This window comes from Brachypodium distachyon, chromosome 3 (assembly GCF_000005505.3).
Source record: "Brachypodium distachyon strain Bd21 chromosome 3, Brachypodium_distachyon_v3.0, whole genome shotgun sequence".
NCBI lineage: Eukaryota > Viridiplantae > Streptophyta > Magnoliopsida > Poales > Poaceae > Brachypodium > Brachypodium distachyon.
Genome location: NC_016133.3, coordinates 14,562,928 through 14,587,337, shown reverse-complemented (window position 1 = coordinate 14,587,337; position 24,410 = coordinate 14,562,928). Strand labels below are relative to the sequence as shown.

The 24,410-nt window shown below is 50.6% G+C and overlaps 3 protein-coding genes across 5 annotated transcripts; all 3 read right to left on the bottom strand.

Annotated features, from left to right (window-relative positions):
- Positions 1 to 3,422: 3,422 nt before the first annotated feature.
- On the bottom strand, positions 3,423 to 4,645 carry LOC106866363. Its single transcript, XM_024461367.1, has 2 exons — positions 4,598 to 4,645; positions 3,423 to 4,547 (listed from the first exon to the last, which is right to left on the bottom strand). The coding sequence occupies exons 1-2, from the start codon at positions 4,643 to 4,645 to the stop codon at positions 3,573 to 3,575; spliced, it is 1,023 nt and encodes a 340-aa protein (XP_024317135.1). The 3' UTR covers positions 3,423 to 3,572.
- A 264-nt stretch (positions 4,646 to 4,909) lies between these two features.
- Positions 4,910 to 9,066, bottom strand: LOC100834329 (zinc finger CCCH domain-containing protein 56). The gene is made up of 4 exons (XM_003573407.4): positions 8,914 to 9,066; positions 7,955 to 8,797; positions 5,687 to 6,211; positions 4,910 to 5,301 (listed from the first exon to the last, which is right to left on the bottom strand). Exons 2-3 carry the CDS (start codon positions 8,760 to 8,762, stop codon positions 5,928 to 5,930), a joined length of 1,092 nt encoding a protein of 363 aa, XP_003573455.1. The 5' UTR covers positions 8,763 to 8,797; positions 8,914 to 9,066; the 3' UTR covers positions 4,910 to 5,301; positions 5,687 to 5,927.
- A 1,230-nt stretch (positions 9,067 to 10,296) lies between these two features.
- Positions 10,297 to 12,831, bottom strand: LOC100834629 (THO complex subunit 7B). Of its 3 annotated transcripts, none has more exons than XM_010236072.3 (3): positions 12,553 to 12,831; positions 11,176 to 11,793; positions 10,297 to 10,732 (listed from the first exon to the last, which is right to left on the bottom strand). In XM_010236072.3, the coding sequence occupies exons 2-3, from the start codon at positions 11,767 to 11,769 to the stop codon at positions 10,598 to 10,600; spliced, it is 729 nt and encodes a 242-aa protein (XP_010234374.1). In that variant the 5' UTR covers positions 11,770 to 11,793; positions 12,553 to 12,831; the 3' UTR covers positions 10,297 to 10,597. The 3 variants fall into 3 exon arrangements, with proteins under 3 accessions (XP_010234374.1, XP_010234373.1, XP_003573456.1); XM_010236071.3 differs by having other exon boundaries at positions 11,176 to 11,810; positions 12,478 to 12,830; XM_003573408.4 differs by having other exon boundaries at positions 11,176 to 11,810; positions 12,553 to 12,830.
- Between the last annotated feature and the right edge of the window lie 11,579 nt (positions 12,832 to 24,410).

Here is a 24,410-nt window from a genome sequence, read left to right as displayed (position 1 = left end):
ACCATTTGTACCTGTAGCACTTGCACCAGAGCACTTCGAAAATCCGTAACAAAAAATGAAGGTACGAAGACTATTGTTAACAGCATTAACATTGACAATTTGTACCTGTAGCACTTGGCACCAGAGCACTCAGCACCGATTCTGAAGGCAAAGCACTCAGCACTATTGCTCCCCACAAGTGAACCGATTCTCAAGGCAGAGCACTCAGCACCAAAATCCTCACTAATCGGCAGAAAGATCCCCACTAAATCAGCACAAAATTACACCTTCGCTGCAGTCAATCCATGGGGTGGGACGCAACGGCCAGAACTGCTTGTTCAGAGCCGGCGGGTCTGGGTTTTGTCTCCCTGGAGAAGGCGGAGGGTATGTGCATACGGGATCGGCGAGAGGACGAGGGAGAGGCAAAAGCGGCGGAGAGAAGAAAGAGACTGGGAGTCAGAAGAAACAGGATATTAGTGCATATGAAATACGAAAATGCCAATTGGGTCCGAGCTACTGCTAGCTGGCTATCACCTCCGCACATTCTGCATAGGGATCCAGTCCGGTTGGGCCCTCTCCGCCTGTATTGTTCCAGCCCATCTTGTATTCATCCGTATCTCGGGCTCTTCAACAGCTCTCTGGCCCAACTCCCTCTCAGCCGGCACACCATATTCAAAGCGCCTTTTACTTGCCACGCCGTCCATCGCCCAAGAAATATTGGAAATATGCCATAAAAACAATAATAAATTTGTTATTATTCATATTTTTTTTTCTTGATAAAGGTTTATTATTCATGCTATTATTGCATTAACAGGAAACTAAATACATGTGTGGATAAATAAACAAATACCGTGTCCCTAATACGCTTCTACTAGATTAGCTCGTTGATTAAAAGATGGTTAAGGTTTCCTAACCATAGACATGTGTTGTCATTTAATAACGAGGTCATATTATTAGGAGAATGAGGTGATGGACAGACCCAAACCTAAGCATAACTTTTGACCGTGTCACTTAAGTTTAAATTGCTAATGCTTTCATTATGTCAAGTATCATTTCCTTAGACCATGAGATCATGCCACTCCCTAGTACCGGAAGAATACTTTGTGGACATCAACCGTCATCTCGTAACTGAGTGATCATAAAGGTGTTTTTCAGGTATCTCTGAAGGTGCTTGTTGGGTTGTATGGATCAAGACTGGGATTTGTCACTCCATGTGACGGAGAGATATCTCTAGGCCCTCTCGGTAATATAACATCCTAATGAGCTTGCAAGCATGTGACTAATGTGTTTAGTCACAGGGATATTATATTGCGGTACGAGTAAAGAGAACTTGCCGGTAACGAGATTGAACTAGGTATGGTGATACCGACGATCAAATCTCGGGCAAATAATATATCGCGAGACAAAGGTAATTGGATACCGGATTAATTGAATCCTTGACATCGTGGTTCAACCGACGAGATCTTCATGGAATATGTGGGAACCATTATGGACATCCAGGTCCCGCTGTTGGTTATTGATATGATCATGTCCACATGTTCTCGAACCCATAGGGTCACACACTTAACGCTTAATGTCGCTAGGGTGTTATGAGATAATAGATGGTGATATCAAATATTGATTCAGAGTTTCGGATGGGATCCAGGACATCACGAGGAGCTTCGGAATGGTCCGGAGATAAAGATTTATATATGGAAAAGCTGTTTCAGAGTTCCGGAAAAGTTCGGGGTATTTTCGGTATTGACCGGGAATATTCTAGAAGGTTTTGGAAGTTCTCAGAAGGTTCTGAAATGTTCCGGAATATTCCTGAAAATTTAATTGGGCCTCTATATGAATTAACTGGAACAATCTAATTAATTATCTCCTAATGGGCCCATTAGGGGAGAGGAAACGTGGGGACTCCACCACGGTGGAGAACCACGTGCGTGGGGAGGCCGGGCAGAAGGAGGAATCCTTCCGGGACTCCCCTAGCCGGCCCTAGCCTCTTCTTGGAGGAGGGACAAACCCTGACCACCACCCCTATATAAATAGAGGGGAGGGGCAGGGGGGGAGAAGACACCAAGCTCTCAGCTGGATCTCTCTCCCCTGTGCCCCTCTCCTTCTCTCCCGTGCGCAGCGATGCCCTACCCGCGAAGCTCTCCACTATATCCTACACCACGCCGTCGTGCTACCGGGATCTCGTCAACCTCTCCCCCTCGTCTTGTTGGATCAAGAAGGAGGAGACGACATCAAGCCGTACGTGTGGATAGTAAGGAGGTGCCGTACGTTCGGCATTGAGATCGATCTCACTGAAAGTACCACTACGCCAACAACGATCCCGTGATCGTAACGCTTCGTCGTCTACGAGGGTATAATGCTCATAATCCCTCTCGTTACTTACATCTAGTAGATATTATCTTGAGTTTTCTTCCGCACTTCTCGTAGAATTTTTTTTTGTTTTCCATACAACGAACCCATCAAAATTAACACTGAACAGAACCAAGAACAAGAGTATAGGTGACTTCCACTGAAAATCAGTGCGCAAATGGAATTAAAGAACAATCAAGAGACCCAATAACATGCTTTGCATGCACACGCCATGAATTAGGCATTAAAACTAGGAAAACATAAACATCTCAGTAAGAACGAATCAGAAAACATGAACTAAGCTACATGCTCAACAAATAATACTTGTTCTACATGACGACTGGTATATACAGTAGAAATCACCTGAATATGAGAGAGTAGCAAACTAGCAATCACTTGCATAAATCTCACCAAAATTCACGCCACCAACAATCAGACAACTGGTATACATAGCAGAAATAATAATAATCGCCAAGAACCAAAATCACGCCCGAAGAAAATCGAATCTATCAAAATCACGCCACCACCTGAATCGAAGGGAGTACAAATGAGTTTCATGGGCGATATGCAAATACTCCCTCCATCCCAAAATAAGTGAACGTGGATTTGTATAAATATTTATACAAATTCATGTCACTTATTTGGGAATGGAGGGAGTAATCGATCGCTGAGAAGTCATGCTAATTTGGATGAATTGTATGTCCGTCGTGTCCAGATAAAGTTATTATACATCTCTTATGAAATTTTTCTTTATGCTCTTTGTTTTATTCATACTAATCAGGTCACAGTGTAGTTTTATTTTCACTAGGAATTGTCATTTGTGAGTCAAGTGCCCCGAAAAAAGCGAGAACCGAATAAACAAACCAAAATAAGCAGCGACGGTAGCTTAATTTGTTTAGAGATAGCAGCAGGTGGGCCAAACCTTTGAATCTCAGCGCGCTTATTAACGGCTCACACGAAGCCGCGGTCCAAGAGAAATCACTTCACATATATTCCCCTTTCATATTAAATTACTCCAATTTACCCAAACTACGACAAAAGAATTGTCTAGATACATATAACAGAATGTTAATTAATATGAGACGGAGGGAGAGACGGTGAGCTGAGCTTCTCTAAAACAAACAAGTTCAGTTTCACAAAAGATAGGCTTAAGACGAGATAAATGTTTAAAACAGCAGCAGAACAATGCGATGAACCGAAATACAGCACTAAGAGCAATAAACCGAAGCAAGGCAGCTAGGACGAGCCTATGATAAGCAAGCTCGGATGGTCGGTGGCCAAGGCAACTCGTAGGCGTAATCCAGAGACGGACGGAGCGCGTCCGGCAAGACGGACGCCGACGAGAGCTCGCCGGTCTCTTTGTCGAGAGCAACAACCACACGGGCCCCAAACCCAACCGTCCAGTAGGCGGACCCCGCGGTGCTCCCGGCAAAGCTGACCGGCTGATAGCCGTCGCGGCAATTCACCGCGCCGCCACGCCCACGCGCGGCGCCAGAGGTCCAACGGCCACCACCGGCGGCGGACGACGAGAACGCGTAGGCCTTGGCAATGCCGCCACGGTAGAGCACGCACGTGACCCCAAAATCTGACAGGCTGATGCCAGCTGCGTCGTCGTCCTCGGGTCGGAGGAAGGCGCCCAGGAAACAGCGTTGGCCGTGGAACCAGGCCGAGAAAGGGATCGTCTTGTAGCGCCGGGCCAGGGGGTCGCAAGCGACGAGACCCAGCAGATCCTGTGCGTGGCTGAAGCGCGCGAGGAGCAGGAGCCCGCCCCGGACGTCGGCCAGCTCCCAGTTGAGCTCGCCGAATTCCGTCCGCGGGAGGAAGTCGAGGTCGAGCGCCGCGGCGGCGGCGACGACGACGACGTCCTTGGTCCCGGCCCCAGGCAGGAAGACGGGGTGGCGGCCGGGCGGACGCGTGGCGGCGACGGCGAGGGGCTCGTCCACGTGGTAGTGGCCGATGACGCGGTGCTGCTGAGCCTGAGAGCCGCCGAGGACGTCCGCCGCGATGACGCGGCGCCAGCGCCTGCAGGCGGAGGCGGCGCGGACGAGGTAGACGGGCGAGGTGAGGCGCATGAACACCAGGCAGAGGAGCTCGTCCGGGATGTCCTCCGTCGCCGATTTGATCTGAGCTTTCTTGCGGCGGCGGCGGCGGCCGTCCCCATGGCCGGCTGAGCGCCTGAGCCTGGATTCACAGTGTTTCGTTTTTCGAATCGGAAGGAACCGCTTGACTCAAAACGGTGGCCTCCCGTCCACATACATATATATATATATACCCTGCGTCCTGGGAAAATTACTGATGCCGAGGAGAGCCTTTGATCCATGAGCTAATTCAATTTATTAGGGAGAAGTTGGACTGATTTAGCCGGCAAAATTGGGCGTGGACGCGTCACCTCCTATGCAATTCATTGCTTTCTTCCTCGCATGCACGCGACTGGCTTTTCAATTTCTGCGCCTCCTTCTAAAATTTGGCTAATCCTGTTTTCTCTTCTCACCCTAATGCCTGCAACCTGAATGCTACATAGAATTTGCTCTCGGTTACAAACTGCGACCAACTCTTCGACCGCGTCCATGCTCCGGACAAGAAATTAACTTAATCTGGAGATGTTGCATCGCATTGTATCCTGCCTTGTCTTTACGCACAAGAAAGGTAAGAGTTTCCACACTGAATTACAGCTTTACACACAAGAAAGGTAAGAGTATCGACACTGAATTACAGCTTTACAGTTGTAAGAAACTTACATCAATGCCAAAGGTTGTTCTACTACAAAACAAGATATAAGTGACCGAAAACTATGAAGCATGTTCCAGCGTGCAACTCGCTAGTGCTGGGATCATTGATCAGTCCACAGCCATGGCATCTGGAGCACCGCCGCTGCCCTCCTCTATGCCAATCTGACGCTCTTCAGTGGCCACCCTGAGCTCATCTGCTATATATGCTCCTGTGCTCATCTTCTATCGACATTTGCAGTTCCTCCACCTGTAACATGCATGACATTAGAGCAGGCATTCAGCCATAGGAATATGTCAAGGCTTTCAAGCATGATGGTAAAGTGCACAATTTGATTATTATTTTGCAGGCACGTTTAATTATCATTTGATTGAGAGAAAGCTGCACACCAAACACCTACATGTTGGTGAGCGCCGATGCAAAATTAAGAAATTAGTCATACATGATAATTAATCAGGCTGATCCTTCCTTGAATATGTTCTCTATAGTGGAAAACAGATTAAGGAAAAGTATCAGAGCTTAACCCATCACAAAGAACAATCGTTTAGATTGACGTCCTGTGGGTCACTCTTATATAGGTGAGGGAGAAGCACAATTTTGGAAGTGCACATAATAATATCAATCATAAACTCACCATATGCAGAAGAACAGCAAACTGCTTATGCCTAAGCTCCAAAGTCCTTGTACATGCTGATGTTTCAGACTTTAAGATCCAGAACTCTTCTCAACCATGCATAAAACAGAGACAGCAGAAGTCACGGCAACAGAGATTTTTTCGGTATCACACACAGACTCTTCCGGAAACAGGTTTTTGCAATGCCAACTAAAACTTATTAACTGGGTAACGACGACGAGCAACACAGGCGTTCCTCTTCCTAGTCGGTTTCATCTATCCAGTCGCCATAGATCCTGCTGATCTTGTCAGGGCCCTTCCACTTCTGGATAGGCCTCGGTAGCTGCCCCGACCTTTGGCCGGCCAAGGTGGAACGCTGTGATTGGATGCCGAGATGGTACACGTCTGCGTGAGGGGGTGCAGCAGTGGATGCGGCAGCGGTCTCAGCAGGAGCTTTTGCAGACAACGCAGCCTGCTTCGAGTCAGGAGTCGGTGCAATGTCCCTGCCATCAATGTCGACAAGGCCCCCACCATAGTTGTGTAGTTCTGAAATGACGGCACAAAACGTTGAGGACGTAAGCTCCATGAAGTATGTTTTGGTATTTCAATGAAACACTGAAAGACAGTCTATCCAATAGTCCTCCGAATAAGGAATAGCGGTGAAGACTGAAGTACATAACAGTCTATCCAATAGTCCCAACAATGATATAAACTTGTAAGAAATAGGCATGAAAACATATCTAGTATATATTCCTTTTAAGAAAATGGGGTTACCAAAAATGAATAATTAATGCACCACATATCCATGTAAACTGTGACTGCAAAACTGGCAAGTATTCCAGTAGTAGTACACTAGTACTACATGATTTCGTTTTTCTAGTGAATGCTCATGCTGTACCTAGAAATAGATGCAAATATTATACAAGATAAAACATGCAATGCAGATATCGATCGTCCACGCCTAATCCTGAGGCAGCGCAAAGCAAACCCTCTAACAATCAGGGTAAGTGGGAAGCAGCCGATACGCCACTAAATAACATGCAATAGACAAATACCTCATTCTTGACTAAACATATAATGATTATCATTTCTGAACATAGAAATTATACAGGTCCATATCCAACAAGTAAAAAGCAAAAGATCACATAACGAGTGGTCATTTTTGCTAAACCATACAAGCTAATCTATCATCAGTGAGATTGACATTAAAATTCTAGTAGGACCTGACATCTGTAAAATAAAAAATAAAAAATCATGCTTAATTGGTTTTCAGTTCTAGTATCGTCCTTGATATTTCCTAATCCCACAAGTGAAAGCCAGTAATTTCATAACATAATTTGTTCTGACTCACAAACATGTATGGTAGAACCAGTGAAACTATTCCATACATAACTCCATAAAGATTCAAGCTACCAGGGATTTTTCATATCGTGCAGCGATGCTAGTCAATAACCAATTCAGATAAAGGGTTACTAGTGGGCTGGATCCGAAATGTTGTGCAGAGCTAGACACAACTCACATGCCTTGTGCTTGTGCACCGCAAAGCTTGGAATTATAAGAACATGACATGACTAAGGGAAGAAAACATAGGATTTTTGTGCTACCTGACAGCATCAGGTACCAAGGTGTATTTCACCAGAAATTTAGAAGACTAGTTTCTATGAGAATGTGGGTGGGAGGGGCAGAGTCCAGAGCAAACTAATGTATATTCATACAAGTTGAGTAACACCAAACTCACGAATAGTCATATAAGTTAAAGAGACAAACAAAAGCAGGATGAAGATGTTCTGAAACATCTTAAAGCCTAAATCGTGATGGGAGAAAATATTGGGACTTGATATGGACTGGACTCCTGCAGCAGGAGATAGCTCATAGCCCCAACATTACTTTTTCTAGCAGTGAAGTAGCTGTGTTGGAAAGCACATAGTCACCATGACAGAGTCTTAGACAAATTAATGATACACAAATTGAAATCTGTCCTATGTATTGTTGCAATTATAAAGGAACATCAATTATCTGAGTATACAAAACAGAGTGTGATAATAGACGAATGAACCCTTTTGCAAGTTTTAATCCAGTTCTGGGTTACAGTGTCATAGATCAAATGGGCATAAGTACGTTCATGACAATATCATGGGCTCATTGTTTTATATAACCAATATGAACAAATTACCTGCACAGACACACTAAATATACTAACCATATGGCAACCAATATTAGTATAAACATTCAGTGAAATTCAGGAAATATATATCAAGCCAGGGGTTAAAGTTGAGAAGAGACTCTCACCAGCAGCTCCATGAGCAAAGTGGCACTTGCTACCAAAGGGGCAGTATCCAGTCATCTCCCACTTGTTACAGATCCTCGTCTTCCAGTTCGACGGCTTCAGAATGGTAGGTCCATTCGCAGCAGCGGTGGGAGAGCTGTAGCTGCCACCGCCAACCGACGGCGACAGGCTAATCGCCACGCTCTCCCGCGCCTTGGACTGCTCGTCGTGCAAGAACGTGCACGCGTCACCATAGGGGCACCCCTCCTCGGTGTAGAACTTCTTGCAGTGCCTGCCCTTGTACGCCCTGCCGGAGACGCTGTCACCGGGCGCCGCAACGCTGGACGACGTCATGATCGGGATCTGGTGCTCCTCCCTCTGCTCCGTCGCCTCCTCGTGCGCCGCCACGATCTCCTGCCAGTTGGGCGGCGGCTTGCGGAGCTCCTCCATCCCATGGGCAAAGTTGCAGTTGGTCACGTAGGGGCAAGTCCCCGCCCGGAACTTGCAGCAGAGCTTGGTCTTGAAGAACATCTTCCCTATCGCCCGTGACTTGCTGGTGCTGCCGGCGTCGCCACCGCCGCCGCCCGACGGCCCGCCGCCCCGGGGCTTCTTGCCCAGCGGCTGCTCGCTGCCGTCCCTCGACCGCGGCTGCGAGGAGTTCCTATCGCCGCCATATCCGCCCACAGTCAGCCCCGGGTCGGCGTTCCACTGGCTGTAGTCGTCCTCGGTGGCCCATATCCCGGAATCCCCGCCCGGCGGCGCCGCCGAGTTGGCCCAGGCCTCGGGGCCGGCGGCATCCGGGATGATGTGGATGGCGTTGGTGTAGTCCATGGCCGCCACCGAAGAAAGCCCCGATTCAGCGGCCCCTACAAGAAGCGCAGGTTAATTTCCCCACTGGATTGAATCAAACGCGGAATCGCCGTACCAAAATGGAGACCAAGATGCAGAAGAGCGATTTGGGGGAGCGTAGATTAGGGCTTACCGAAGAAGCAGAGTGATCGAGAATGGCGGCTCCGGCGAAGGCTGGGACAGCCGGAGGGACGCGGTGTATGAGAAGAGGAATGGAGACTGGAGAGAGGGCGGCGGTAGGGAGAGTATGCAATGGGGGCAACCGAGCTAGCTCCTTTCTACGATGAAGACACGTGGCAAACACCAATCTCAACGCGGTATATTGCCGAAACCCTAACCCCTCCCACATTCTAAGGCCGATATATATTGCGTTGTCCCGATGCCTTTACCGATTGAACCATTAGTAGCCATCGGATCAAGACGGTGTGTGCCTTAGATGGACGGAAGTATGTGTTTATGAAGAAAACCCTACTTTCTACCCCCATTGTCGCTCTCCCCTTCCACGCCGCCACCGCCGCAGGGGCGTAGTCTTCTCACGTCCTACACGTGGACGTGCGGCTTCCTGTGCTGGATGAGAAACGGTGTGCCCAATCCGTCAGCGGTAGAGGTCGAAGTGGCGGCCATAAGGAAAGAAATGATGGTGAGTCCTATCTTCAGGTCGTCTGCTTGCTATTTTTTCTCTCTCACTTTTCTCATCACCGCTCTCCTATTCCCCTTTTCGGAAAACCTTGTTTGTCTCTTGGATTTTTCTTTGTTTCCATATATTTCTCATGTTAATGCACAATTCCATCTATAAACCATATAATTTGCAGCTTATTTCATGAAACAAGTCAAACACATCTCTTGATGATATGTGGTACTTCATTTCCATTCTTTGGTCCATCTTGTGGTACATATGTGAGTGCTAATTCCGTACGATATACTGAAGTTCAGCCCCGGGCCTTTGGTATTTCCGGGTGCACCACATGTCCCATTTCGGCACATATGCCCACCTTGCCGAGACGACACATTGATGTGCATCAGCATATGGCTCGACGCACAAAATGAGCCAAGGAATGAGTTTGGTTAGTCGTATAACTAAAAGAAGAACGCAAAATGAGCCGGAAAGACTCAATTTTGTGTTAACTCATATATTCTCAAATGTGCCCCACACTTAGTCACATTCCGGACGCCCCTCCGTCGAACGATTATAAAACATACGACTGACCACTAAGGTATTTCATCATCAATTGATCGACTCAAGGGCCTTTTCGAAAAACACAAGCTTCTTTCCATATTACCTAAATGGAATAAGAAGGTACTTCCTCTTGTCCAAGGGCTTCTTCCATCTTAGCTAAATGAATTGCACTTGCCATTGATTGGTCTAAGAGCATGCGCCCTAAACAAGTCTTTATATTGCAAATTAGCATATCCACGCTCCCTGAAGCTACAATCTTATGCCTCGCTTTGCCGGCCTCCGGTTACAATTCTCACGTTTCTCAAAAGGAGGCAATCTGTATGGGTCACCTTCACCTCATTTCAGACAACAAAAATGCATTCACTGTTCAGACAAAAGCAGCACAACGTCAACTCCGCTGTTTCAGTAGATCACCAGCTACAAATTAAAACCTGGAGATGTTACATCACAATGAATTCTGCCTTTCCTTTACAGACAAGAAAGGAAAGAGTTCCGCTGTCGATTACAGCTCAGAGTTGTAGGAAACGACAGCAATGACACAGGTGGTCTCCTACAAAGAAGAAACTACGGTGCCTAGATTATGAAGCATGTCTGAGTGTGCAGGGCGCCATATGCAACTCGCCAGTGCTAGGATCGTTTATCAGTCTACAGCCATAGCATCTGAAGCACCGCCGCTGCCTTCCTCTATGCTCATCTTAGGCTCTTCGTTGGCCACTCTCAGCTCATCTGCTATGCTCCTTTGCTCATCTTCTATCGACATTTGCAGTTCCTCAACCTGTAACATGTATGGCAAGATCAGGAATTCAGCCATATAAATATGTTGAGGCTTCAAGCAAGGCAGTAAGGTGCACAATTTGATTATTAAGAACAACAAATCTACTTTTATGTTTTAAATTTTCAATTGCTCTTATTTTGCGGGGATTTACCCTTTCAGTTTTGAAGCTACAGATAAATGAATGTTCAGCCATATGAATACATCAAACACCCACAAGTTGGTGAGTGCTGATGCAAAATTCAGAAATTTGTCATATGTACTAATTAATCAGGCTGATCCTTCCTGAAGATTATTTTGTATAGTGGAAAACAGAGCTTGGAAAAGTATCGAAGTTTACCCTACATAGAACAACTATTTAGATTGGCGTCCTATGGTCAATCTTATATAGTCAAGGAGAAGCAAAATTTTGGAAGTACACATAATAATGTCGATCATAAACTCACCACATGCAGAAGAAGAGCAAACTGCTTCTTCCTAAGCTCCAAAGTCCTTGTACATGCTGCTGTTTCAGCCCCCAAATTAGCAATCTCCTTCTCAAGATCAGCAATAAGTTTCTCAGTTTCTGACCGTGGAGGCTGCAAGCAAATCAGTTTCCTGATCGCTTCACACTCCTCTTTATGCTGCCTCTCAATCTTGCTTTGTTCAAGTTGCTTTTTGAGATCCTCAATATCAGTCTGAGCTTGCAAGATCTGTCGCTGTATCTCCACCTGAAGCCCATCAAAGCTCTCCTTCTCCCTAATATTTGCATCAACCACAGCCTTGCTTTTCAGAAGAGGCAGCTCAAAGGTGTTAATCTCCTGTAGAAAGGCCTTGTACAGCTTCTCACAGTCGCTCGAATTGTCTGCATCTTTCTCGATCTCAGTGGTGAAGGATATGAACTTCTTCTGAAGCTTCTTTAGGGGTGGTTCACCCCTAGTAGTTGTGATCCTAGTCAGAAGGCGGTGCTTAATAATCGCATCATCCTCGTGTGGGCCAAATGCATAATGTGCAGAGATGTCTTGGGCCCTTCCAGCAACTTTCCTCCCTTTGGTAAGCATTTCACAATTTGAGGGATCGAACAACTGAAATCAGCACAGTGCTATGAACAAAAGAAACCATATTACTCATGAATCAAATAATCCAGCTGTTTTGAGTTGACTATTATTTACAAGTCGGTTAATTCAACTATATGGAAAGTCGGAAATGCACATGAACGAACAGAAAGCCATAAATGTAGAAAGCTCAAAATGTTTTGCACACGTAGGACCGTAAATTCGATTAACCTACATCTACATGCATGCAAGTTTTCCACATGAAGATATGTTCTCGCAGCGCCTTAAGAAAATAGAAGCCCTGAGAGAGAAAGAAAAAACCAGGTGGGTAGGCCTGCTAACAGGCTGAAACCCAATCTGAGCCAAAGACATGAAATTAAGCTAGGTTCCCAACCCACAAATCTCTGGTGCAGCTTAGTCAAGTCAAACAATTCCAATTAAATAAAAACAATTTTGAGCATGAAGATAACAATTTTCAGTGGGCAAAGCTACATGCAGGCCCCCAAATATGAAATAACTGATCCCAATTTCACTGTTTTGATTCCGGTCAAAACAATGACAAACCGGACTTAAAATTCATTACACCCTCCTAAAACAGGTCCTAGTGTGTTTGGATGCCTTGTACTACGTATTTCTATTGCATGAAATCGGGTCGAATACTCGAATGAATGAATGAACTGTACCCTAAAAACAAAATTCGAGGCGTATGATTACCGCGAGTACAGAAGGTAGTAGGACTAGAAGACTAAACTACTCCGTATCAAAGAGTGAGCAGGGAGAGGCTCTCACTCTTTTCTGCGGACGCCGGAATTCCGTGGAGAGTATGGGGCCGGAGCGGTGGAGCAGGCAGGCGGGCGAGCCGCGGCAGCTCCGCACGAGCACGGCGGCGGCGCACAGGATCTGCGGGGCAGCGGGGAACGGGAGAAGAAGGAATCGGCGCGGGGATGGAGGGAGGCAGGTAGCGGCGGTGGCGCCGGGAGGAAGGCCAGCGCCGGCGCGGAATCAAGAGGATGGCGTCCGAATCGCGTGCGAGGCTGCGGCGACTGCGAGCAATGGCTGCCGGACGGGTTGAGCTGGAAGAATACCCACGGCCCACGGGTCGGGTCCAGCGCATTAGATGGGACGCGCAAAAGTACATGGGCCTCCAGTGGGCTGCGCTATAAATGGGCCGCATCATGTTGGGCCCAAGGCCAACCCCATATGAGAGCTGCAACGCTCTACTGCTCCTGGGTTTATAATCTGTCGTGAAAAAAAATACATACAAAAGTAACAAAATGTTGGTTAGCCAAACATTTGCGTGCGTGCGTACGTACCTGATCAATCCATGGATATATATCCAGCTGCTCTTGCTGCTGAACTCCTGCATGCGTACCTAGCCAACACAATAACACACCCGGTACGTATATAGATGCTCTGCTCTATATAGCTCTTTCTATCTCTCTCACACACACGCTCTATATGCTCTGTTCTTCGTTAGAATTAAACCACAATAAGAATTTAGGAACGGAGAGAGTAGCTCGTAGTACTTTGCGTTTTCTCTCTTGGATTGGATCTCACCCATCCGATAACCTTTATACGGTGAGTACGTACTCCACTATAGCTAGCTAAGAGTACGTACGTGTACTTGTGTGAAAACATGCATCCGCCCCAAATAGTGCCCCAACCCGAGTAATATTTGGGCCAAGTGATCAATTTACAAATAAAAAGCTTTTTCTTAATGCAAAAGCAGACCCAAACACAAAAGACAAAATCTACGCTGCATATATTCCCCATAGTTTTTAACTGACTCGCTAGCTCGATCGAGTCAATGTGGAATCACAGAAACCAACACAAAAGACAAATTAATCCCATCACTGTTCTATCCATTGGTAATAACTACACCCGGCCCACAAGGAGGGGGTTGGGCGGCGGGGGCACGAAGAATGGCACACACTCATTTTAAGATTTTACTTTGACTAACAATTATGCTAATGATTTGAGGGTTTTGTGTTACAAAAATTATGTCATTAGATTCATATTTCAAAAACCATTCCAACAATATAAAATTTGTAACATATAACCTACATATATTGGTGTAATTGTTGGTCAAAGTTCGATCTCGAAAAGCGTGGACGCCGTTCTTTGTGAAATGGAGGAAGTAAATCCTAAACATTAAAGTCTTAAATAAACTGGTAAGAACAAAGGCGGAATCTCTAATCACTTTGTTGTAGTAAAATAAAATCTTTATATGGGCCGGGTGGTAAATCTTACGTGGCGACGACTAAGTCAACATTTCCCAAGCATCAAGACGGCCACGTGGCGCAGTCAATCCTACGTGGCAAAGAAAGACAAGTCAACAAGTCAAGCCTCTCATGCCATGGTCAAAGGGTGGAATGAGCTAGAGTAGGGGCAAAAAAGGTGTGGCGATGAGGCACCATGGACCAACCCTCACTTTCCCCCTCATGGTGCACACAAAAGTTATCGACCAAGAAACCACTTTTACCATTTTGCCCACACTTTTCTCTCTCTCTCAAGGGTAGCTATGGTCTTTTTTCATGAACCCCTAGGCTATAAATACCCCCCATGGGGGCATGTACCATTCTCTCATTTGAATAAACTCAAGGGGAGAGGGCTAGAGCACTCCCTCTAAGGTTTGCTCTCGCGCACCGCTCTCGACTGAAAGTCGATCGGTCTCGAGGAAACCTTTTAGGGGATTCTAGTTTCGAGACTCCGAGCTAACCTTGGTTGGCACGGGTTCGAAGGAGAAGGGTTGGGTTAGTGTTCGGAGGGTATCCTAACCTCGATACTTGGAAAGGCGCGTTCGGTCCAAGTACGAGGCGGTCCCGACGAATCTCTCGCTAAAAGGTGTCTTGGGAAGATCCGCTCGGCCCAAGCCCTTGGCTAACAACCCCCTCGAAGTCTTTCCTGACATAGGATTAAGTCGCACCCGCAGGGTCGACCGAACCTATTCAAAAAATATCAACGTGTCAACTTGTCCAAGTGTACGACAACCTTCGCTATAAGGCCCGCATACACGCCCTACTTTTATACCCGCACTTGTGCCATCGAGCATTGGAACCCCTTGCTCTAATTGTTGTTGAGAACAACAACAGTGGCACCGGCCGTGGGGAACCCTCGCCGCAATTGAAAATTTAATGGCCCCGACGAAGTCTACTTCATCGGGTCCACAACTTGCCGCGAAGTCTACACGGTTACAAACGAAGAAAGCAAGTGCCTCAGGGGCTTCCGAGGAAGAAGGAGTCCTCACCAATCCGGACGTCGCCACAAGCATGGTCGCTACGACGGAAGTCGCGGTCGCCCCTTCGCTACCGTCCGTGCCGGAAGGAACCGAGGTGCTTGAATTTGTCATAGGCAGTCCCTCGACACTCACCAACGTGGTGGCAAGAATCGGCGAGCTGCCTACGGTTGCCGCCCCCGCAGGGGATACGGAACTCGGCATGCCTCGCTCGATGGGCTTCACGCCGCCTTCCCTACAACCGGTAGTGGCCTTGCTCTCGGAACCTACAAGAGGAAACAATGTGGCGTTAGGAGGATTTGCGTCGGAAAACCAAGGAGTCCCAGTCTACGACCCCTCCAACCCGGGATTGCCTCCACTGGCACTCGCTGCGATCGCCCAAGGAGCTCCTTGGTATCATCCTTATTGGGGGTTTCCGCCGCAAGGCGCTCTCCAAGTCGCACACGCTCAACACCAACCTCGCTTTGTGATTCCCCGCAAGCGCCCCTCGCTCCCCCCGTCGGGGTCGAGCAAGGTGGCAACCAGGTACCACCTCAAGCTGCGCCTCGCGGGGAACGGGACCCTAGCGTGCATGGGAACGCGCAAGTGGCGGAGTCTGGAGCCTGTGCCGGCGGCGAAAGGAATTCCCATCGACGCTCCGACCCCCCAAGAAAACGCCGAGATCATTCTCCGAGCGACCCCTCTAGTGACGAAAGCGACTCTGACAAGGGAGGACCTCGCCACCAAAGGAACCGGAAGAATCAGCCGACTTGCAACCCGCTCACGTGGGAGATCCAAGACGTGCCTTTTCTGCCAAGGTCCAAGACTCACCAGAAGACAGCCAACGTCCTTGTCGCTGACCCAGCACCCAAGGAGGAGAACCTCCCATTTCAGGAACCCGCGCATCACGTTGGAGTGACACTCGGGGGCTCCGCCACGGGACGTGGATCGAAGCGGCAACGCAAGAAGTATGCTCGCGAAGTCAACGTTGTGGGAACTTTCACCCCGACACCGCCACCCAAGTGGGCGAGCGTGCCAATAGCCTTCACCGAGGAAGACGCCAAGGGGATACGCTTCCCACACGACGACGTCCTCTTCTTGACGGCAATCGTCGCCAATTGCGAACTAAAGAAGATTCTTGTGGATGGCGGAAGCTCTGCCGACATCCTCTATCTGAGCACGTTGAAGAAGCTGATGGAGCCAAAAGAGGGATACAAGAACGGCTCGCTGCAGCCATCCCTTTATCCCCTCACCGGCTTCGTGCCAGGGAAGTCCATTCGGCCGTTCGGACAAATTGAGCTCCTCACGACCTTTGGGGATGCCACGAATCATCGGACCGAGCTCATACGCTTCGACGTGGTGGATATGGAGGCCTCCTTTAACGCCATCCTCGGGAGGACGACGCTAAACCGTCTTTGCGCCGCAATCCACCACAACTTCTTGTGCATGAAGATCCCAGGCCCGAAGGGCGTGATAACTGTCCGCGGCGAGCAATCTTCTGATAGGAAGACACTATACCGTCATGAGACCAAGCGCGCGGAAAAGGGAGAATCATCCAAGAGTATTAACATGATTTCGAACGTGGGAGCATCCGAAACCAATCACCCGGAGCGCTACATCCCTAAGTCCCTCCCCGAAGGAGAACTCAAGGAAGTACGCGTCTCCCAAGATGACGCCACGCGCACGGTGAAGATTGGAGCCGACCTCTCGAGTAAACTCGAGGAAGAACTCGTCGACCTGCTTCGAAAGAATTTCGATCTCTTCGATTGGTCACCCTCCGACATGGGAAGAGTTCCGCGCAACGTCATGGAACATCGCCACGCCGTGAGACCTGATAAAGCTCCCGTAAAGCAAAAGCTTCGGAAGCTCTCCACCGAGCGAAGCAAGGTCATCAAGCAAGAAATCAGCAAACTCTCCCGCGCCGGTCTCATCCGAGAAGTTTGGCACCCCGAATGGTTAGCCAATCCGGTCTTGGTAAACAAAGCCAACGGCAAGTGGCGAATGTGTGTCGACTTTACCGACTTGAACAAGGTGTGCCCCAAGGATGACTACCTGCTCCCTCGGATCGACCAACTTGTCGACTCCACGGCGGGATGCGAAAGGTTGAGCTTCTTGGACGCCTATTCAGGGTATCACCAAGTCCACATGGCCAAGAAAGACGAGGAAAAGACCAGCTTCATCACTCCCATCGGCACCTTCTGCTATCGCAGAATGCCTTTTGGTTTGAGGAACGCGGGCACACTTTCCAACGCCTCGTCAGCCTCATCCTCAAAGAACAATTGGGGAGAAACGCCGAAGTCTACGTTGACGACGCCGACATCAAAAGTTAAATTGCGAAGACCCATCCCAAGGACCTGCAAGAAACCTTTGACAATCTCCGCAAATATGGCGTGAAGCTCAATCCGGAGAAGTGCGCATTTGGAGTTCGAGGAGGAAAACTCTTGGGCTTCCTCGTCTCTCAACGAGGGATCGAGGCCAATCCGGAGAAAATTCGGGCCAGCATGGAGATGGAGCCTGCTCGCTCCGTCAAAGATGTGCAACGCCTAGCGGGAAGAATGGCGGCCTTGGGGCAATTCGTCGCCCGGTCAGCCGAGAAGGGTCTTCCTTTTTTCAAAGCCTTGAGAAGCCTCGACAACTTTGAGTGGACCGACGAAGCTCAAAGGGCCTTCGAAGAGCTCAAGACCTATTTGTCGACCCCTCCGCTTCTCACGAGCCCAAAGCAGGGGGAGCTTTTGCTCTTGTACCTTGCCGCGACCCCGGTCGCCGTAAGCGCAGCACTCGTGAAGGAAGAAGACGGGTCACAACGCCCAGTATTTTACGTGAGCGAAGCCTTAGGAGAAGCAAAGGGTCGATACACCCAGATCGAGAAAATCGCATACGCCCTCCTCATGGCCTCTCAAAAACTCCGTCATTACTTCATGGTGCCAACTACCTTCGCACTCAAGGAAGTCTTCGACAATAAGGAGGCCACCGGAAAAATTGCCAAATGGGCAACGGAATTGGCCCCTTTCTCGCTAGAACTCACGACGAGAACGGCCATAAAATCCCAAGTCCTGGCTGACTTTGTGGCCGAGTGGCATGCTCCACTAATCCCGCCCGAACAAATCACATCCAAGATCAAGCCCCCCGAACCACATTGGATAATGAGGTTCAATGGCTCCAAACGCCTCAACGGCGCCGGGGCTGGAGTCATACTCATCAGCCCCGAAGGCAAGATCTTGGAGTATGCCGCCCATCTTGACTTCAACGCCACCAACAACATGGCGGAATATGAGGCGCTACTTCTTGGGCTTCGACTGGCCAAAGCCATGGGAGTCCGACGCCTTCTCATCCAAGGAGACTCCCAACTGGTGATAAACCAAATGGACAAGTCATATCAATGCCTTGATGAAAGGATGAAGAAATATATTGAAAAAGTTTGCAAGATGGAACGGTATTTCCTGGGCATGGAAGCGCGACGCATTCCATGAGGAGAAAATCACCGGGCCGACAGGTTAGCCCGAACGGCTGGTTCCAAAGAACCGTTGCCACCCGATGCATTCTTCGAAGTAATTTGCGCCCCATCCACAAAGGAAGAAGCCGACGCCCTTGATGAAGTTTCAAAGGCCAGCATGGTCATCGACACTCCATCCTCTTGGATGACACCGATTATCCGCGCCTTGAAAGGCGAGGTGGACAAAGAAGCAGAAGGCCCAAGCGCCAAAACTCTGCTCGCAAAAGCCAAGATGTACGTCCTCTTCGACGGCATACTATACAAGAAAGGAGCTGCCGCATTGCTTAAATGCATAACTCCTGACCGAGGAACCGAACTCCTCATGGACATCCATTCAGGAATATGCGGCCACCATCTTGCGCCAAGAGCCACCGCGGAAAAAGCCCTACGCCAGGGATTCTATTAGCCCACCATGGTGCAAGACGCAATCACCATATTGCGGAAATGCGAAGCTTGCCAGAAAATGGCTAAGTCAATCCATGCGCCCGTGACTTCCCTGAAGACCATCCCGATAACATGGCCATTTGCACGCTGGGGAATGGACCTTCTCGGGCCTTTCCCCGCATGCAACGGGGGCTGCAAGTACCTCGTGGTGACGATTGATTACTTCTCCAAATGGATAGAAGTAGCGCCGCTTGCCAAGATCACGTCACAGGCCGTCCAAATTTTTTTCCGGGAAAACATCATATGCCGATATGGCGTCCCACGAGAGCTAACCATGGACAACGGCAAACAGTTCGACTGTGTGGAATTCATCAAATTCTGTGAATGCCTTGAGATCAAGTTGCACTTCGCATCCGTAGCCTACCCCAAAAGCAACGGCGCATGTGAAAGGGCAAATGGACTAATCCTCCAAGGACTCCGTCGAAGGATAGAGTACACGGTGAACAAAGCAAGGGGAGCATGGGAAGATGAACTCGCTAGCGTGGTTTGGGGCATACGCACCTCCGTAAGCCGTTCCACGGGCCGAACATCATTCTCTTTGGTGTATGGAGCCGAAGCAGTTCTTCCCGCCGAGGTCGAGTTCCGCTCACCTCGGGTCGAAAGGCTCCAAGAAGCCACCCCCAATCGCCTTCATTTAGAGCATCACAAAACGACCGTCGATCTTGTGGAAGAAGCTCGTGACAAAGCCCTCATGAGGCACGCCGTCTACGAGAAAAGCGTCGCACGCTTCTACAACACAAGGGTGACGGAATGAGCCTTCTCCCAAGGAGATCTCGTGCTGAAAAAGAATGTCGACCCAAAGCTCCAGCGCAAACTCGACCCTAAATGGGAAGGACCATACCGCATCGCCGCAGTATTGGGAAATGGTGCATACCACCTCGAGAATATGAAAGGGCAAAATCTTGTCCATGCCTGGAACGGCGACAAGCTCCGGCATTTCTACGACTAAGGAGGACCTTCAAGGGCAATCCTTGCCACTCCCAAAAGGAGACTATCAGCGCCCAACCGCCCTTTTCCCTACGAACTTCGAGGGATCGTAAGCACCAACGAGGCCACGTCTACATAAGGCTTGTAAGCGCCCATCGGGCCATACCTTAAGACAAGGAAGCAAGGATCAATACAGCAAGTCCTTGAGGAAAAATTAAGAGTGACACGAGACACTCACACGACTCATTGTCGTAAAAGAGCCGCTGCCCCTGTGCCGCTCACCGAGGAACGCGGAAAGGCCTCCGTTGGCCCGAGCGTCCTCTAAAAATGTCCACGGACATAGGTCGTTGCTAGCGACTTGTTCCTTGGTGGATCCTAGCGTGCCTCGAGGCCATCCATCAAGTAGAACCAAGTCCCCTGAGGACCGGAAACTCATTAAAACGCATTTAAGGGGAACCGTAAAATAGCGAGTTATGCATGAGCTTACTTACCTCGGAGAACCGTGCTACCCGTATGCGAGACGTCGCGCACGGGCCTGCATGATAGTAACCGGGTTAAGACTCCATAATAATCGCAGGAAAGCATAACTTCGTGAAGTCCGAAGAGGGAAATTTTCGCATGAAATTTCCCAAACGGCGGGTCGAAATGTCCAGATCACTACCGGCATATTAATAGCGACCCTCACAAGGGTATTAGGACCCATGGCTCATAACCATGGCCTAAGGCGCCGAAGCCAAGTCGTATCCCAATGGCGACAGCAATTGATAACACAAAAGTGCAATCATAGCGAACGATCGCGAGCTGTATAAACTGAGGAAATATAATACTTCACAAGAAGGAAATATAGTACTCCGAGAAACACATGTTGAGCCAAGTTAACATTTCCGATAATGTCGACTACATGGTGAAACATGAGAAATACATGCTGAGCTAAGTGAACATTTCCGATAATGTTGACTACATAAGTAAAGCATTAAACACAACAAAAAAGCTGCCTTACAACCTCTACGACTAAGAGCCCAAACATGGTAGCCATGAGGCTAAATCAAGTGGAGATATGCAACATCGCATAAGTAAGCAGCTGAGGTACATCACCACCTCCGAGGGTGACGAGGCTTACACCTCACCATCATCCTCCTGAAGAGCGGGCTCAAGGCAACGCACGAAGTATCGAGCCTGAGCGCGAAGAGGAGCACCCTGGTCCGCCAGAAACTTCTTCGCCCTGTGGGACATCTCACCCTCAAGTCCGCTCATCCCGGCACCGCCGTCCGGGACTGCCGCACCCGCCGGCAAAACAAGTCGGGCACCCGTACTCAGGAGGCACTTCTTCACGGTACGCTCGATGAGCTCCACCTGGGAAGTAAGCACACTGCTCGCCTCATCCACCGTACGACACGGAGGAAGATCCGGCTGGGGAACACTCCTCAAGCAAATCATCGTCTCCCGAATCTCGGTGGCCTGAGCAAGTAAAAGCGAAACCACCTCGGGACGACGATCCGGAGGAGGGCGAGCACGAGGAGCAAGCATCGGGCCATCACCCGCTGCCACCAACTCCACCTTGAGGGAGGCAGCCTCCGCACGGGCATGCTCCCTATCAAGGTTGGCCACCACCAAGTCCTCCTCAACTCGACGGGTCCTCGCAATCTCGTCCTTCTGGTGCTCCTCAGCAAGTTGAGCCCTGGTCTCCGCAGCCGCAAGCTCCGCCGAAACGCGGGAAAGCTCGGCCTCCACGGCCTCGCACCGCACCCTCTCCGAAGCCAACTCGCTCAAAGCAAGGGTAGATTTGGACATCTCCACGTCCAAAGCAGCGAAAAGCGCCCCCACCTGAGTCTTGAGGGCAGGAAGGGCACCCACGGCCTCGACCAAACCCCTCACCTACAAAGAAGAGGGAGTTAGCACAAAACTAACCCGAAGGACCAAGGGAGATACGTCACGGATGCTCACCAGCTCCAGTGTCACGAAAGGGTCTCTCGCTCCATCCTTGGTCGTCGGAGGTGCTCCATCCCTCGCTTGAGTCGGGGGCTCGCCCTCAAGAACCCCGGGCTCCACGACCCTCGCACCTGAAGACAAACCAAGGAGATCATGTCAAAATCATTCGGAAAAAGAATGACGTGACCAAAAGAGAAGGGCACTCACCCGAGGTAGGAGCATTGCTCGCGACCAATGGAGAACACCTGGACGCCCGCACCACTGGCTCCGGTCGACAACTCCACCACTAAGTCGCTCTGAAGCCGAAGCCCCGTCTCGCGAGTGAAAGCCTCAACCCCGTGGTTTGAAGGAGGAAGAACTTGCTCAAGTCCAATCTTCCCCTTCATGTGCAGGTCCAAAGTCACTCTCAAAGGAAACCTCGACTCACCCACGACAGGATCCGCCGAATCCGCCGGGGCGTAGTCAAGAGAACGAGAAGGAGTCGGGGGAGCTTTCCTCTTGCATCCACTCGACGGACAAGGTATCTTGGGGACCGGCGCGACAGGCACCGCCAGGCCCAACATCGTCGTTCCCGCCTTCGCCTTCCTGCAAGAGTCCCGCAACTTGGACCCCACCGCCAACATCGACGGTGTAGCCAAGCGGGAGTAGCGATCGCCCACTCGGAGAAGTTGACCAAGCTTCTGGTCCTATCGCATCGGCACCATCTTCCCGAAGCACTTCATGATGATGTTGTGCCATCCCCCCCGCTGATCTTGGTCTCATAGTCGCGGTGCTCCGGTCCGCCATACGGACCCATCAGCTGCATGGCCCACAACGTCGCCCTCTCCTCGAAAAACGTCGCTGAAAAAGATGAGTCAAAATTGTTAAGTACCTTCACAAGGGAAAATAATCAAAGCGCGAAGGGGAGAAGAGTGACAGTCACGCACAGTGACAAGCTGTGGAGGATGGGAAGATCGAGGGATCCCAATCTCGGACCTCGGACGACTCCTCATCATGAAGCGCCCCGTCATCACAATCTCCTCCATGAGGTCACGAAAGCTCCTCTCGGCGGACACCTCCTTGATCTTGGCCACCTTCCAAAGGTCGGCCGACCAAGGATCGCCGGGGTGAGACATCTCCTTGAGGCCTCCGGCCCCAGAGTGCCGAGGGAGATCACCCGTGTGCCGAAGACGGGTCTTCGAGGCCCGAAGGAGAAACCACTGGGACTCCCACTTGACGGACAACCTCTCCGCGCTCTTCCCTGGCATCAGTAGGAGGTCGTCCCTCAGGTTCACCAAACCAAAGGTGCTCAGAGCAAAGCCGTCCGGAGTGAGCAACTCCCTCACCTCCACGGTGAAGTAGAACAGCAAAAGCTTCATCGAAGGCTCCTCGTCAAGCGTCGTCTCACACAGCCACCTGAAAACGTTCAACCTCACGATCGTCGACGGGTGAAGCTGGGCCAACTCGATGCCGTACATCTCCAGGAATTCCAGCAAGAAGGGGTGAACAGGCACACACAGGCCGGCGTGGAACCAAGCCGAGAATGCCACCATGCATCCCGAACACCACCGCTGGTCAAGCCTAACCTCCTCGCTATCAGGCAAGATACCATCCCCCTTGGGGAAGTATCCCGCCTCCTCCAGCTGGGCAAGGTCCTCGGGGCTCATCGAAGAAGGAAGAAGGTGGTCGTGCACCCAACCTCCGTCGTCCACCGGCGCCGTCGGGATCGGGGGAGGACCGCCACGAGGGCGGACAGAGACCTTCTTGTTCCGCGACGGTCGGTTCGCCGCACGCTGCGCCGCGGACCCCTTGGAAGACCCCCTCGACGGCTCACCGGCCGGACACCTCAACATCGGGTCCCGCCATCGCACCTGCAAAAAGATCCGCCAAGAATTAAGAAAAGTGCAAAAAATTCCGAAAGGAGCCGAGCCCCTCGGGCCTCCCGGCCCCTGGAGCCACAGCAAAAAAAGAGAGAGAGAGGGCCAAGGCTCCTCGGTCGCCGGCCCAACTGCCCTCCGGCCCATCTACGCTCAGCCAAAAAAAAGGGAAGCAGGGCAAGCCAGGTGGATTGTCGCCCCTGCCCGCTTGGCGCTCGGTGAAATGCCTTGCCGTGCCCGCACCCGCGCTGCACCCTACCGTGCCTCGCCCGCGCCCGCGCCCCGCTCGCATCGCGGCTACGCCTGCATTGCGCTGCGCGCCCGCCGTGCCGAGCCTCGCCCGCGCGCGCGCCTCGACGCCGCGCCCCGCCACGCGGTGCGCCCACCTTGTCGAGCCGCCCCCGCGCCACGCCACGCCCTGCCGTGCCGTGCCCGTGCCTCGCTCGCATACTGCCGTGTCGCGCCCGCATCGCACTGCCCGCCCACCATGCCTGGTCGCGCCCGTGCCTTGCTCACGTGGTGCAAAGCCGCGCCCGCACCGCGCTGCGCGCCAACCTTGCCGGGCCGCGCCACGCCACGCCCTACCGTGCCCGCGCCCGAGCCTCGCTCGCATAGTGGCGTGACGCGCCCGCGCATGTGCCTTGCCGAGCCGTGTCCGCGCCTTGGCCGAGCCACGCCATGGCGCGCCCGTATCATGCCTGAGCCGTGCGGCGCCGCTCCCGCACCTCGACGCACCAAGGGTGTTCGACCAAAATCCCGCAAGGTTCCCCGGCGACCAAAGGCG